At 48.7% G+C, this 14,362-nt stretch overlaps 1 protein-coding gene across 2 annotated transcripts in view; it reads left to right on the top strand.

Annotated features, from left to right (window-relative positions):
• Stard13 (StAR related lipid transfer domain containing 13) overlaps positions 1–14,362 on the top strand; it is a 38,561-nt gene that overhangs the window by 8,960 nt on the left and 15,239 nt on the right. The window contains exons 2-5 of one of the 2 annotated variants that reach the window (XM_028878105.2): positions 1,738–3,098; positions 4,432–4,605; positions 5,669–5,885; positions 13,224–13,422. In XM_028878105.2, the coding sequence (XP_028733938.1) occupies positions 1,738–3,098; positions 4,432–4,605; positions 5,669–5,885; positions 13,224–13,422 (1,951 nt within the window). The remainder of the gene's footprint in view (positions 1–1,737; positions 3,099–4,431; positions 4,606–5,668; positions 5,886–13,223; positions 13,423–14,362) is intronic. The other variant, XM_028878106.2, reaches the window with a different exon arrangement.

Raw genomic sequence — 14,362 nt, 5'->3', positions numbered from 1 at the left:
TTCCCTGAGGAAAACCTGTGAGTCAGGGCCTATTTTTAGCCTGACTTTGTAGGTAATGGAAAGTTACTGCAGAGGAGGTGAGGGGCTGGTGGTGGTACCTCTGTCACTCAGAGCCAGGGCTTTTAGCCAGATGCCAAAGAAAAGGTAAGTTCAATGAATAACAAGAACCAAACAGTTCTTATGGGTGTGATGTTGGGGAGGATCTAAGTCCGAGCAAAATGGATGAACTCAGACCCTGTTCCTGTCGGTTGAGAGTGCAGCAGGCACTCAGACTGGAGGCTTCGAAGCTGAGAAAATGGATCACACTATGAGAAGATGGTGTGATCACACTATGGAGAACATTCTAGAGATCAGGATTCTAGCCAGTTTTTTTTTTTTTCCTGTAATGCATCCAGAGAGAGATGTTGAGGGCCCAGACTAAGAAAATGAGACCGAAGACACAAACCTGGGAATTGATTTGAAAAACAGTTCCAAGTTGGGTCTTAGTGCTGACCATGGTAAGGAGGGGGTGGGAGCCAATGTTTCCCTTCATTTGGGGAAGTAAAGAATTTCTGGGCCCCAGGGATACACAAAAACAAACAGGGACATTGTTAGCCCAGGGAATGCAGACTTCTGTGTGTCACAGGCTACAAGTTCCACCAAGGAACAGAGAGGTCAGTGTGTGACATGCAGAACGCAAAACTTTGCGACCACAGCCACTGGAAGGTGTGTGCGGCCTAAGGCACTGTGATTCAAGCTCATTAAACATGAAGAGCCTGGTCGCCAGGGCGGCTGGGTGAGCCGGACTCTCTTCAAGGGTGAGCTTGAGACTGGTGCCGACTTGACTACTTTTCAGAGTTCAGCCTGTGATTTCACTGAATGCTTATGACAAGAACCGAGGATTTTAGAGACTTAGGCGGGGAATGTCACCTTCGAGGGGTAATGAGGCTGAGGTTTGGAGAAGGAGAGCTGTAAACAGTGGTCCTTGAACTCACTGGAGAGGAAAGAAGGGCCCGGTGTTGGTGGGACCGACTTGCTTTGGAAAGGATACTGGGGGTGACTCCACTGCCTAGTCAGATGGCGCCTGCGTACTCAGTAACCAGCAAGGAAAGGCTCCTTAGAAACAAAGAAAGGATTGGAAAATAAAATTATATATCTTATATAAAGTTTCATATATTTCACACATATAATTCACATGTGGTGATATATTGTGTCCCCAATATATTGTGCATCCTAATAAACTTATCTGGGGTCAGAGGACAGAACAGCCACTAGGTAGACACAGAGGCCAGAAAATGGTGGCACTCACACCTTTAATTCTAGCCTTCTAGAGGCAGAGATCCATCCAGATTTCTGTGAGTTCAAAGCCACACTGGAAACAGCCAGGCATGGTGACTCACACCTTTAATCCCAGGAAGTGACGGCAGAAAGGTATATAAGGCGTGAGGACCAGGAACTAGAGCTGGTTAAGCTTTTAGGCTTTGAGCAGCAAGCAGTTCGACTGAGATCCATTTGAATGAGGACTCAAAGCTTCCAGTCTGAGGAAACAGGATCAGCTGAGGAATTGGCAAGGTGAGGAAGCTGTGGCTTGTTCTGCTTCTCTGATCCTCCAGCATTCACTCCAGTACCTGGCTCCAGGTTTGTTTTTATTAATAAGACCCTTTAAGATTCGTGCTACACCTACAAATATGGGAAGACAGAGGGAGCAAGATGGGAGCCAGGACCTGTGGACATGAGCATTTTCCCTGTGTTTTGCAGGGTGACGACTCAGATGAGGAAGATTTGTGCATCAGCAACAAATGGACTTTCCAGAGAACCAGCCGCAGGTGGTCCCGTGTGGATGACCTGCACACCCTGTTGCCCGGGGCAGAAAGAAACGGGTCCCCAGGAGGCCCTAGGATGAGAAACACGCCCAGCAGCGAGAGTGTGCTCACGGATCTGAGCGAGCCAGAGGTCTGCTCCCTTCACAGCGAAAGCAGCGGGGGCAGCGACAGCCGCAGCCAGTCGGGGCATCACTGTGCCGACAGCACGCTGGTGCCGGAGGGCACCCCGGTTAGCGGCGGCCTCCCGCAGTCTCCCCGAGACAGTCTCAGCTACCCCTTTCATCCCAAAAATGAGAAACCCGCCAGAACCAGGGCCAAGTCGTTTTTGAAACGCATGGATACCCTGCGAGCTAAGGGAGCCCACGGGAGGCATAAGGGGCCAGGGCGGACAGGTGGCCTCGTCATCAGTGGGCCTGTGCTGCAGCAGGACCCAGAGTCCTTCAAGGCCATGCAGTACATCCAGATACCCAATGGAGATGTGCAGACCTCGCCTCCAGCTGCCTGCAGGAAAGGGCATCCATGCGCCAGTCAGTCAGGTGGTGAGAGCAGCCCCTTGGAGAACAGCAGCCAAGCGAGCACCCCGTGTATGAAGGAGCGGAAGTGCCACCATGAGGCCAACAAGCGTGGGGGCATGTACCTGGAGGACCTGGATGTGCTGGCAGGGACAGCGCTACCAGATACAGGGGACCCAAAGCACACGCATGGGTTTCATTCCCAAGAGAACTTGGTGGTGCATATTCCCAAAGATCACAAACCAGGAACGTTCCCCAAGGCTCTTTCTATAGAAAGCCTCTCACCCACCGACAACAGCAATGGGGTTAACTGGAGGACCGGGGGCATCTCCCTGGGCAGACAACAGGGCCCGGGCATGAGGGAACCCAGGCTCATGGCATCCTGCCACAGAGCCAGCCGAGTCAGCATCTACGACAATGTCCCCGGCTCGCATCTGTATGCCAGCACAGGAGACCTGCTGGACCTGGAGAAAGACGGCCTCCTCCCACAGCTGGATGACATTTTGCAGCATGTCCACGGCATCCAAGAGGTGGTGGATGACTGGTCAAAGAACATCTTACCGGAACTGCAAAGCCACGATGTGTTGGCAGGGGAGCCTGGTGTATCCCCGCTCCCATCTCCCAATCAGATCACTTTAGAGTTCGAAGGCAACTCGGTCTCGGAAGGTCGGACAACACCCAGTGATGTGGAAAGGGATGGGACTTCTCTGAATGAATCGGAGGCCGCTGGGGTCAAAGAAAGAAGGGACTCTGGTGTGGGGGCCTCTCTGACCAGGCCAAACAGGTGGGTCACATGCTGTTATGAAGTTAGGATTCTTCTGTTTGGCTGTGGGGCTTTTTGTTGTTGTTGTTGTTTTTATTACTTTGTGTGTAGGAGTGTTTGCCTACACCTAAGTCATGTGTGTGCAGCGCCCTGGGGGATCAGCAGAGGGCGCCAGATCCCCCTGGAACTGGAGTTGCAGATGGTTGTGAGCTGCCATGTGGGTGCTGGGAACCGAACCCAGGTCCTCTGCAGGAGCAGCGAGTGCTTTTAGCTGCTGAGCCACCTCCCTAACCCCCTCTTTAGTTATTCCTTTAACACAGATAGATAAACTGTGCAATCACCTGGGGCTGTTCTTAAACACACACAGGGTTGGGAATTATTTCAACGGAGTTGCCGTTTCTGCAGACAGAGAGACTGAATCCATGTCGGTACACATTCATTTCTTTGTTTATCCTTTGTTCCCAACTTAATCTTCTTCCAGAAAAAATCTAAACAAGCGCTGTAGGTGGGGAATCGCAGACAACTGGGGCCCGGCCCCTGCGCACTAGTTTTGTGTTGAATTCTGTGAGGTCTAAGGCATATCTGTGCCTGAAATTCGCTGCTCAGGTTCCTGCTCACACAGCACACAAAGCTGATGTGCAGAGGCGCCCTAGGAAATGAACTGAGGGGATCCAGCTCCTGTCCCCAGCAGCACTGTGTGTGTGCCACCGGGCTTCCCGATGAGGCGGTGGCGTGTTGTAGGACTCAGCGGTATATACGCCATCTGTGCCTGTCACCTGCAGGGGCCATCTCAGACACAAAGGACAGTGAGGAGGCAGGCATAAAAGTAGGAGATGCTGTACCACCTCAGGGCCTGAGAATCTCCCTGGTGTCATATTCTCCCTCTCTGTCTCTCTGTCTCTGTCTCTCTCTGTCTCTCTGTCTCTGTCTCTCTCTCTGTCTCTCTCTCTCTCCTTGAGCCCTCTGTTTTATGACTCTTCCCCACCTCTCTGTCTGTCTCCATCTGTCTCTTTCGTCTTTACTTTTTCTGTCTCTTTCTGCCTCACACACACAGCTGCACACCTGCGTGCACCTGACTTAGCGGCCCTGAACTTTGGAAGTGGATTTGAAAACAAGCAAACAAAGTTTGAAAAAAAAAAAAAAAAAAAAAAAGGATGATATCACTTACTTAAATCCCACCATGAAATAATCGATATGCCCTATTCTGGGTTTATACAACTTGTCAAATCCACAGTTCTTGTCTTTGTTCCTTTTGCGCTGTGATGTTCTTGGCTCAGAAACTCCGAAGGGCTAGCTAGCTTGAGCTTCCCAGTTACCACTGGGTGACTGGCAGCTCCGATCGTCTCTGTTCCAGGCGACTACGATGGAGCAGCTTCCAGCTCTCACATCAGCCTCAGCCGTCTCCAGCCACCCCGCACATCAGCAGCCAGACAGCGGCCCAGCTGAACCTGCTCCAGCGCTTCTCACTGCTTCGCCTCACGGCCATCATGGAGAAGTACTCCATGTCCAGCAAGCACGGCTGGACCTGGTATGTAGCACGTTCACGGGGCATCACACGTTCAGAGCTAAGTGTGCAGTTACAGAAAAGCCTCCAGCGTTTATATGCTGGTGTCTGGAGAACCTAGCGCTGTCTACATTTCCCTCTCCTGGAAACCACAGAGCATTCTGCTTGTCGCCTGCCCTCTGGGCAGCCAGGCGAGGCCCACTGAAGTACACGAGACATTGCTTTATTTGTAGATCTCGGTCGGTTTCCAGGGAAGGGAGTCAGGTTCTGAGAAAGAAGCAAGGCCAGCAAAGAGTGATAAATTGTGAGCAGAGGAATTAGCAATAAACCTGCCACAAAATATTGCTGGCAGTTTGTGGAGAAACATCTGTCATTGGTACCTTGTGGTCGGGTGCAGGACCCACCCCCTTACAGCATTGATTCACTCATTCTTCAAGTACATTTCTGCTTTCATTGGCAAGTAAAAATGAGATTTTTGCGGTATACTGTTGGAATTAAGGAGCTGATAAAAATCAATAGTGTATGTAGACTTACTGTGGATGGTGAGTGAATGTGAAAAAACAGAAAGCATTATGTCGTATAATATGTATAGAAGAATCAATGTTGTGTTTATAAAGATGTTTTCAAAGCTTGTAAATTGTGTGACCAAATCAATATATGCATGTGAGTTAAAATTCCCTTTAAAATGTAGAGCTGGCTCTAGAAAGCCAAAGACATAGCCAAGAAACTATGGGTCATCTTTTGCCCTCTTCAGTTTCTTCAACCCCAACCAAGATTTATTCTTCCTCTTGTGAGTTTTACATACATTCTGTTTCGTTCCGCTGGGGAGTTTTAAGTGTTTGCCACATGGGCGCTCATTCAGTCACAGTCAAACTGGAACACTGCCCACCACTCCCGACTAGGAAACGGAGCCACAGGGACAATTTGCTAATGTGACTCACAGGATCTGTTGAGCAGAAAGGACGCACAGGCAAGGGCCGCACGGAGAGCATCGTAGGCTGGGATTGATGTAGAGAAGGTTGCAGTCTGCCTTTGCCTCTGAGGTATTCCAACCGGAGCCTGGCCTCCCTCTCGCTTGCTTCCACAGCCTCTCTGCACGGTGCGCCCCGGGGGCCTTGCATGACCTGGTTTCTGTGAATTCCAGGTCCGTTCCCAAGTTCATGAAGAGGACGAAGGTTCCTGACTACAAAGACAAGGCCGTCTTCGGCGTCCCACTCATAGTCCACGTCCAGAGAACAGGACAGCCTCTGCCTCAGAGCATTCAACAAGCACTGAGGTATCTGCGTAGCAGCTGTCTGGATCAGGTAGAGTGGTACACCCCAAACATGGGCTTGCAGGGAGGGGGTGGCAGTCTGAGTCCGACCTATCCAGTACAAGGCACACCTCACCAAGAGCAAACCGTGGTTTAATATGGCCAGGCTTCACCCCGGTCTGGCTTTGGGCAGTTCCCTCCTTGGCTGCTTGAGTGACAGCCTGGGTGATCAAAGGGAGTCGGTGTTAATAACTTGTGTCTATACTGTCTGATTTACACTCCCTTGAAACCGGGAAGCAGCTGTGGACTGCACTGCTTTTTAAATTACTATCCCAATGCTGTTGTTCACGCTACAGCCTTCTTTCATCACTGTTCCATGGTTTCTGGAAGAAGGGGAAAAAGAAAAAAAGAATTTAGTTTTGTGTCTCCCTTTATTAACTTCTCAGAGCAGCACAATGAGCAGGACAGATTTGTTTACACTTTTTTCAAAATTCACAAGTAAAATGAGAAAGCCATATCAGCCGAACCAAATAGCCCCTTGCCGGAGAGCCAATGGCAAAGGTCACGGGAGGGAAATACTCAGATCAGATGGGTCTCTGCCTCTAGGACAGTCTGAGGACCATCATAACGGTGGGCTCTGACCAAGCACAGAATGAGATCCATCCAATAATTTACAAAGCTCCTCCAAATTACCATCCATTCTCTCTTTCATACTCTGCCCCAAATAAAAGCCACACTCAGGCTCCCCAGACTGCCCCCCTTTGGGCAGTGTGTTTCCAGAATTCTGGAGCCGCCTTCGTTCAACACACGCGTTAACGGTGCAGGAAACCCCACAGCAGCCTTCTCTGTTGGGTTTTGTTGATTTGCCCTTTGGCTCACTGGGCAGGAAGGGGCTTTTTCCCATTGGGCTTGGGTGTGACGCTGCCCCCGCAACTACAACCCTCATTGATAAATCCACTGTCAAGATTTTGTTGACGGCATTGGCCATTACGTCATGTAGTGCCCGTTCTGTGAGAATTAAAGGAAGGGCCCCCTCGCCCCTGGCTTCAGTACTTGGGAACCATGTGTTTCTTTTGGCCCACTGGCCTGTGTTTTGTATTGTAAACTCCAAATCCATCTAACTGGGTGTGTTTTCCTCTCTTGCTGCCTGCTGGAAAGCTCAGAGCCAAAGGCATGTTCTGCCTGTCGTAAATGTTGGTACCTCTTCCGGGTACAAATTCCTTGCAACCTCATTCCCAGCTCCAGTTACACTTTTTAATTTTTATTTTCCCTTTGTTGTAATTTTCCTTTCTAATATCTTTCAATGAACCATGTGTAGATCATTATAAGTCATGCTCTTTCTTGCACCAGTTTGGATATGAATAAATGAATTGCAATGCTACGGGATAGAAACCCACCCCACCCCATGGATTCTTAGTGATGTCTGCACTGGAATCACCCCTATGATTGGTCCCATCTCCCCTCTGAAGCCAGAACTGTGGACAGAAAATAAAGTCATAGGAAGAAAGGAAAATGGGGATACAGACCTCTTCAGCCCTGCTACTGGCTTCTCCCCAGTATCAGTCTCAAAGAATCCCATACTGGAAAAAATGTGTGCAGAGCTTTGTTGGAAGAAGTCCCTGTCCAGGACATAGACACTGATAAGCAGTGTAGCCCGACTGGGAAGGAAGAGCTTTCCTTGGGTCGGTCACAAGAGAGCAGCTGTAGGATGTCTGAAGGGACGGAGCTACTGTCCACCTTAACCCTGCAATGGCCCTGCCTTGTGTGTGGCCTTCCCTTTGCCTGTCGCACATAGGGAGCACCTAGACAGTGAACGGTCCTCCCTTTACATGACACACATAGGAAGCACGGAGACAGTTCCTCCATGTGGCAGAGAGGCGACAGAAGAGCAGAAACAAGGAGAGCTAGAGAAGCAGGAAGAAGCCAAGAGAATCACGGAAAGTTTAGCGGCAGGAAGGCAACCTTGGCGGGTTGGAGCCAAGGGGACACCACAAAGCCACACACGCAACAGAGCTACGTGCGAGGTTTACTGGGGGAGGTGCAGAGGCGCCCTCTGAGGGAGAGAGAGCAGAAGGAAAGAGAGAGAGGGGCCGGAAGGGCTTGCCTTTTATAAGGGGATGTAGCGCATGCGCCTAGGGAGAGTGCTCCACTTGGTGGCTGCGGCAGCTAGTGTCATGTCTTGCCTGCTGCCGCTGATGCCCGCTAGGTCCCTGAGAGCAGGCCAGTGTAGATGCCTAAATGCTAACAAATGGGGCAGAGGGGGGAGGCTGCCCTGGAGATCTAGTGCACATGGAAGCCGCTGAGCCCGAAGAGCAGGAGGCGGGGCTAGAAATGAGGGGAAGCCGATGTGCTTTCTTTGCCACTGGTATCTCACTGGACTGAAAAGATTCGCTTCTGCACAGGCCTTGCACTCTCAACCCAGGATTGTGGAAGACCACAATGCCCTCAAACGTCCTCCCTGTAAGCCACATTCTATGGGAACCGTCATCTGAGGCTGCCTCGAGGCGCTGGCCTTGGGCACAGAGTGGGAGGCCAGCCGCAATGGGTGGGGTCCCTTCCCGACGGCTAGACATCCACCTGTGCAGTGCAGTTTATGAACGAGGAAGTGCAGTGAGCCCATTTTCACCCTTCTGATGGCTGCAGGTGAATCGAAGAGGGTCAGCCTTCGATGGCCAGCCATTTGTATTCACACACGGTAGCCTGGGAGACTAGCCTTGCTCTGCTGTGTGAGCCGCAGCACAGGTGAGCCCTGGCCCCTGCATCGCATGGCTGCCCAGCACACACTCTGTGACTCTCTTTCTGAATAAAGCCAACCTTTCTTCATTAGCCAAGCCCATTTCTACAGAAGAGGAAATGGAAGTCCTGATAAACATCATTAAGCCCTGCGAGGATTAGCATAAACAGGATGCCAGGGAGGAGATTTAAGACTATTTAGATGAATTTGAATTCCAATGCGGCACTCAACGCCCAGCCACTCCTTCTAACGGAGCCACGAGATTTAACAGCCTAATAATTCTGGGAAGACACTTCACTTTCAGGGAAGTGTTCTCCACCCGCGGCCGCTCATCACATTGTCAGCTGACTGACTACCTGAGACCCGATGAAGGGTGATCAGGTCTTCATATATAAACCTGTAGAAACCACTCCTGGAGCCCTGGCTTTTTAGGTAGCTGGGTTTAGGGACTGAAAACAAGAGAGAAAATGAATGAAAGAAACCCAAAGGGACACTCGCCGTTCGTCCTTCTGTCGGTCAGTGAGGGCCTCACCGGCAGGACAGATATTGGAGCAGTGGGTTTCTCACAACGGAGCACCAGCCACCTCCGAACGACACTATTGGAGGTGTGTGGAAGGCAGGTGAAGAGCAATCCTGCCGTGTGATTTCTGGGACCCAGTGCAAAACGAAAATGGAGGATCCCTCGTTCCGTTTTTCTTTATTTTTTTAAAAGATGTAGTCATTTGTATGTGACTGTTTTGCCTGCGTGTGTGTATGTGCATCATCCTGATGTCCACTCGGGCCAGAAGAGGGAGTCAGATCCCCTGGAATGGATGGTTGTGAGCCTCTGTGTGGGTGCTGGGAACTGAGCCCAGGTCCTCTGCAAGAACAGCCAGTGCTCTAACCGCTGAGCCATCTCTCCAGCCCCTCCTTGTTCATAAACTTTTGAGAATCTCAAAACTGACAACAGAGCCTTCAACAGGCTGTGGGTCCCTGTACAACTACCCAGGTCACCCACCCACTGGTGACAGACACAACAGTAACCAGAAGACATGTCACCCTCCTTGGCTCTCTCTCATAAGGATCTGAAAGGCCTGGGTTACCTCTCCTCGGAAGGAATGTGGAGAGTGTTCTTATAACAACAACAACAAAACCACTTTCTGTTCTTTACTTAGAACTTAGAACATAGCATCTTAGGTCCAAAATGCAATTTTATCATTGCATTGGAAGCTGCTGGCAATTAGCCGTCCTTCATAGGTAGATAGGAGATGCCCTCCCCTTGGCTCAGAACTACCACACCTTCAGGAGGACAGCCTTCTTACCGTGTCCAGGTACTACTGACTGCAACTAACAGAAACCCCAGTCCTCAGACATCAGGGAATTCACCACCTCATTCACATAGAAAAGTAAGAGTCCAACAACAGAAATTCCTAGGTTTCTTCATTCCTCAGCTCACTGGTGCCTTCCTGAAGACTGTATTTTTTGGGGCCATTCTTAGCTACTATACCTAGAATCCGAACCGATTCTCTCTCTCTCTCTCTCTCTCTCTCTCTCTCTCTCTCTCTCTCTCTCTCTCTCTCTTTCTCTGCTACTTTGCCTTTACTAAGAGTAGGAAGCAGTTTTTCTTCTAGGCTTCCAGCACAACCCACAGAACCCAGGGATATCTCCCACATCCACTGGGAGGTGAGGACAGAGGAGGAGGTTTCTGTCAGAATCTGAAGCAGAATGAATCAATCCCCTATGACTCTCCAGTCAGCCTGCGAGCTCGGAGTTAGAAGGGGCACCTCGCTCGGAGCCCACAGCCAGAGAGCCCTGGACAGATTGGAAATAATTGAAATCACCGTGTTTTCCAAAACAAGAAAACTTGGGAACCAAGAAACACAAAGAAGCATCCAGAGCGTACATGTGTGCAGATTCCCAAGGAACCACGGGACGCAGTTGGCCAAAGGGCTGGACTGGACAAGAGCTACACAAGCACTCCTCTTATCCTCTTATAGCCCCTGGTCGATGCTGCTCTGCTTGAGGGGAGAAAAATTAAATGAGGACGAACAGCTGTGAGTCACACTTAAAGATACGTCCTCAGGGCACTGTGACCTGTGAAAACCAGCGTGGTTAGCACAGCTTTGAGATGTACCCAGTTCGGAGCCTCCTTCCAAAATTACACAGACTCAAGGATGTAAGGAAATCGAAGATGGATCTCCATCAATAAGCCCCTGCTACCTATCTTGATCTCTTTTTGTTGTTGTTGTTGTTGTTGTTGTTGTTGTTACTAACAATGCATGCTTTCTTCCTGTGCACCGTGATGCAATTTGAAATACTTGCCAGACCAGGAAAAACAAATGTGCTCTAGATTCCATGGCAGAGAATCATCCAAATCGAGCTAAAGATGGCGTTTTCTAGACACTGCAAACTTGGAACAAAGCAGCTAGCACATTAAATAGCAATCTGCCTGAATATCTTGATCTGTGGAATTCGATGATGAGCCCTGGAGTGCAAAGAGCTCTTCCTAAGAATTCTGTCCTTATTACCAGAGAATGCAGCCATGTTTAATTCCCCGTGATCATGCAGCTGACATGCACAAACTCTCTAATGGCTTGGAATTTCCCCTTGTCCCTGTAGTATAATAGTAACAATAATACTGTTGCTTTCATTTATAGCAACAAGCAAGAGACACCAGAGTTAGTATGACAACTATATTCATGCGTCTCTCCAGATATCTAGGGTAGAAAAATGGCCGATCCCACTGCCACTGATTATCTGTCCAGCCACTCAGGAACATTCCACCTTGCTCTCAAAGAAGTGAGCTAAGCTAATCTGTATGCCACTGGGGAGCGAGGAGAATGGCAAGCAGAAACTGAAAGGCTGGGTGTTGAGAATTCAGTGCTCACATATCTAAGCCTAAGGGAAGCTCGGCTGTGATTTGGATAGGGCAAGTCCGGGGCAGAGGGCTCCTAGAGGCGACTGAACTTGATCTACCGGATTCCTCTCAGGGTCTTCATTGTACCATAAGGGCTCTGCTCACCTCACTTGTCCTCTTAAGGTCCTTATATTTTTGGTATCTTATTGCTAATTGTTGCAAGCAAGAAGGGAGACACACAGAGTTAGTATTACAAAAAAAAAATGTATTTTATTATGCTAAGGGTCATCACACTAGGTTCACACTCTAAATTCCTAACTACAGTCCTAAGCCTATCTCCCCAAGGCTGCTCACCTGTGTGTCACATCTTAGCCAAAGGTCAGGTCCAGTCTCTAACAGAAGTCTCTGATTCGTGGGTCCAGATCCTGGCAGAGACTCTCCAGGCGCGGAGACAAGGTGGTGTGTTTCCAGATGGCAGAGCAGAACATTGCTCTTGGTCTCTGTTTATAGACTGTCCAGTGGTTGTCATGGAGTCTAGGACTGTCTGGTTGTCTTGAGTGAGTGATGTCACTGGGTTCTAGTTATCAGGTGCAGCCTTGGGTAGTGGGGTTCCTGACTAGGCTGTTTTTACATGTCTAAAAGGCTTTTTTTTTTTTTTTACTATGCTCATTACACTATGTTTACCAGGCAGTAAGGGGTCTAAGTGCTAAAGATGAAAGGCTGCGATGGGGTGTAAGAAATGGGTCTGGGGTCTCAAGAAAACAGCCGCATAATCCATAGTCTTTAGCCAAGGCGAAAATAAAAACTACTTCTGCAGAAGGGTACACAATGGACGTAAGTGTGCACGCACAGCCAGCAGTGGCCCCCCCTCATTCTGAGTGCAGAGCTCAGCCTCACATGCTCATGCAGTCGGCTGATTTAAATCAACACAGCTGATGAGCAGAACACAATTTCGAGCATTAAGTACAACCTGGAGCACATATTTGGATTCCATGAAATGCTGAACCTGGAGGAACTGGAATTTCTACCAAGTATTTCATACTTTTTTAAAAATAGAGTTTTTTCTTACTTACCATCCATTTCTTTTGCATTCCTCACATGTGATACGATCTACAAAAAGCCACCCAGGAAGGAGTTGTGACCACCCCCAACTGATCACGTAAAGTTTCAGGCATTATGTGAGAAACACACATCACAGGTGCTGAGTATTTCAAAGAAAGAAAATCAAATGAGGTACTCAGAATATGTGCTTCTAATATTTTGTTTGAGAAGCCTGTTCCTCAGAGACTTACCCCCAAAGGGATGTGCCTGTGACTCTGAGATGCTCCCATCCTCCAAGCACATCATTTTGACCAGACCTCCATCAAAACAAACAACAAAAAAAAACTATTTCAAATTTTCCCCACAGAAGTTCAAATGTTAAAGGAGAGAGAATTTTTTTTCTTTCTTTGCTCACTAATGACTTCTAGTATAAGAAGGCCTTGTATGGATACTTGTTGAAAAAAACGAGTAAAATTACACCATCCGCTGTTCTAAGAGTTTACAATTCGGAAAGCTCATCCACATGTGTTTGGACGTTGAAGCTCCAGCTCTGTGGGGTGGGATATTATCCATATCTTTATCGGATAGGACAGGGAGTCAGTGTTTGACTATTACCTAACGTAGCTATACTGGAAATTCAGAATTGTGGAGATAGGGTGGAGTCCCAGCTCATCCAGCCTGGCCCCAGGCCTCTTCTTCACATCCAGGATTCCTACCCTGAGGAAGAAGTTGTGAGGACAAAGGAGACTTGGCTTACACATTCCTGTGATTCATTTCAGGTGGGTCTTTTCCGCAAGTCGGGAGTGAAGTCTCGAATCCATGCTCTGCGTCAAATGAACGAGAACTTCCCTGAGAACGTGAGCTACGAAGACCAGTCTGCGTATGATGTAGCAGACATGGTAAAGCAGTTCTTCCGGGACCTCCCCGAGCCCCTGTTCACCAATAAGCTCAGCGAGACCTTCCTCCACATCTATCAGTGTAAGTAGCAATAACACAGTGTGCCCAACCGTCAAAAGGGTGGAATTTTAAAGACTTATTTATTATGTATGCGTGTGTCTACATGAGTGTATGTGTACCACAAGCATGCAGTGCCCATGGAGGCCAGAAGAGGGCGTCGAATACCCTGGAACTGGAGTTACAGATGGCTGTCAGCCACCATGTGGGTGCTGGGAACGGAACCCAGCTCCTCTGTGAAAACAGTCAGCATATCTCCAGCCCTGCAAAAAACTTTTAATTATACAAGTAATTCATGGATCTGTGGAGAAGTATATAAAAGTCATAATGCTACCTCTTCAGAATAGCCTTTGCTTAGTTTGCTGGCACAGCCATATCTGAACGGAATGGCAGAAGTCATAAAGCCAACATAGCTGGCTGACAAAGATCCAGCAGAGCTGAGTCTCATGGTGGCCGCCATGTCACCTTTGGTTTTCCTCTCCACCTGTTACATACTTGGGGTACTTTTAATATTTGTACAATTTGAGGATGTTGGATTGATGGAAAATTCCTTATGAATCATTTATGCCTTCTCCCAGGAATGCTGCTTCTAAGCTTCCTCAGGACAGTCCTGAACATACAATAGTTTTGAGGAAGTTATCCTTATCTACTTGAAGGTCTTCCTTACGCCTTGGAGGTTGTGACACATAAAGAAGCCAGAGGTCTCTTCATGAGGCTATGAGACATTCTGGAAACATCTGTCCCTGTACTTTTACAGGAATAAGATATTCAAAACAAACTCAAAAAGGTCAACAAGGCCGGGTGGTGGTAGCACACGCCTTTAATCCCAGCACTCGGGAAGCAGAGGAAGGTGGATCTTTGTGAGTTCGAGGCCAGCCTAGTCTATAGAGCAAGATTCAGGAAAGGCACCAAAGCTACAGAGAAACCCTGTCTCGAAAGAAAAAAAAAAGTCAACAAGATCTGG

This window comes from Peromyscus leucopus, chromosome 23, assembly GCF_004664715.2.
Source record: "Peromyscus leucopus breed LL Stock chromosome 23, UCI_PerLeu_2.1, whole genome shotgun sequence".
Classification (NCBI taxonomy): domain Eukaryota; kingdom Metazoa; phylum Chordata; class Mammalia; order Rodentia; family Cricetidae; genus Peromyscus; species Peromyscus leucopus.
The sequence above is the reverse complement of the archived record's forward strand: the minus strand, read 5'-3'. Positions and strand labels throughout refer to the sequence as shown.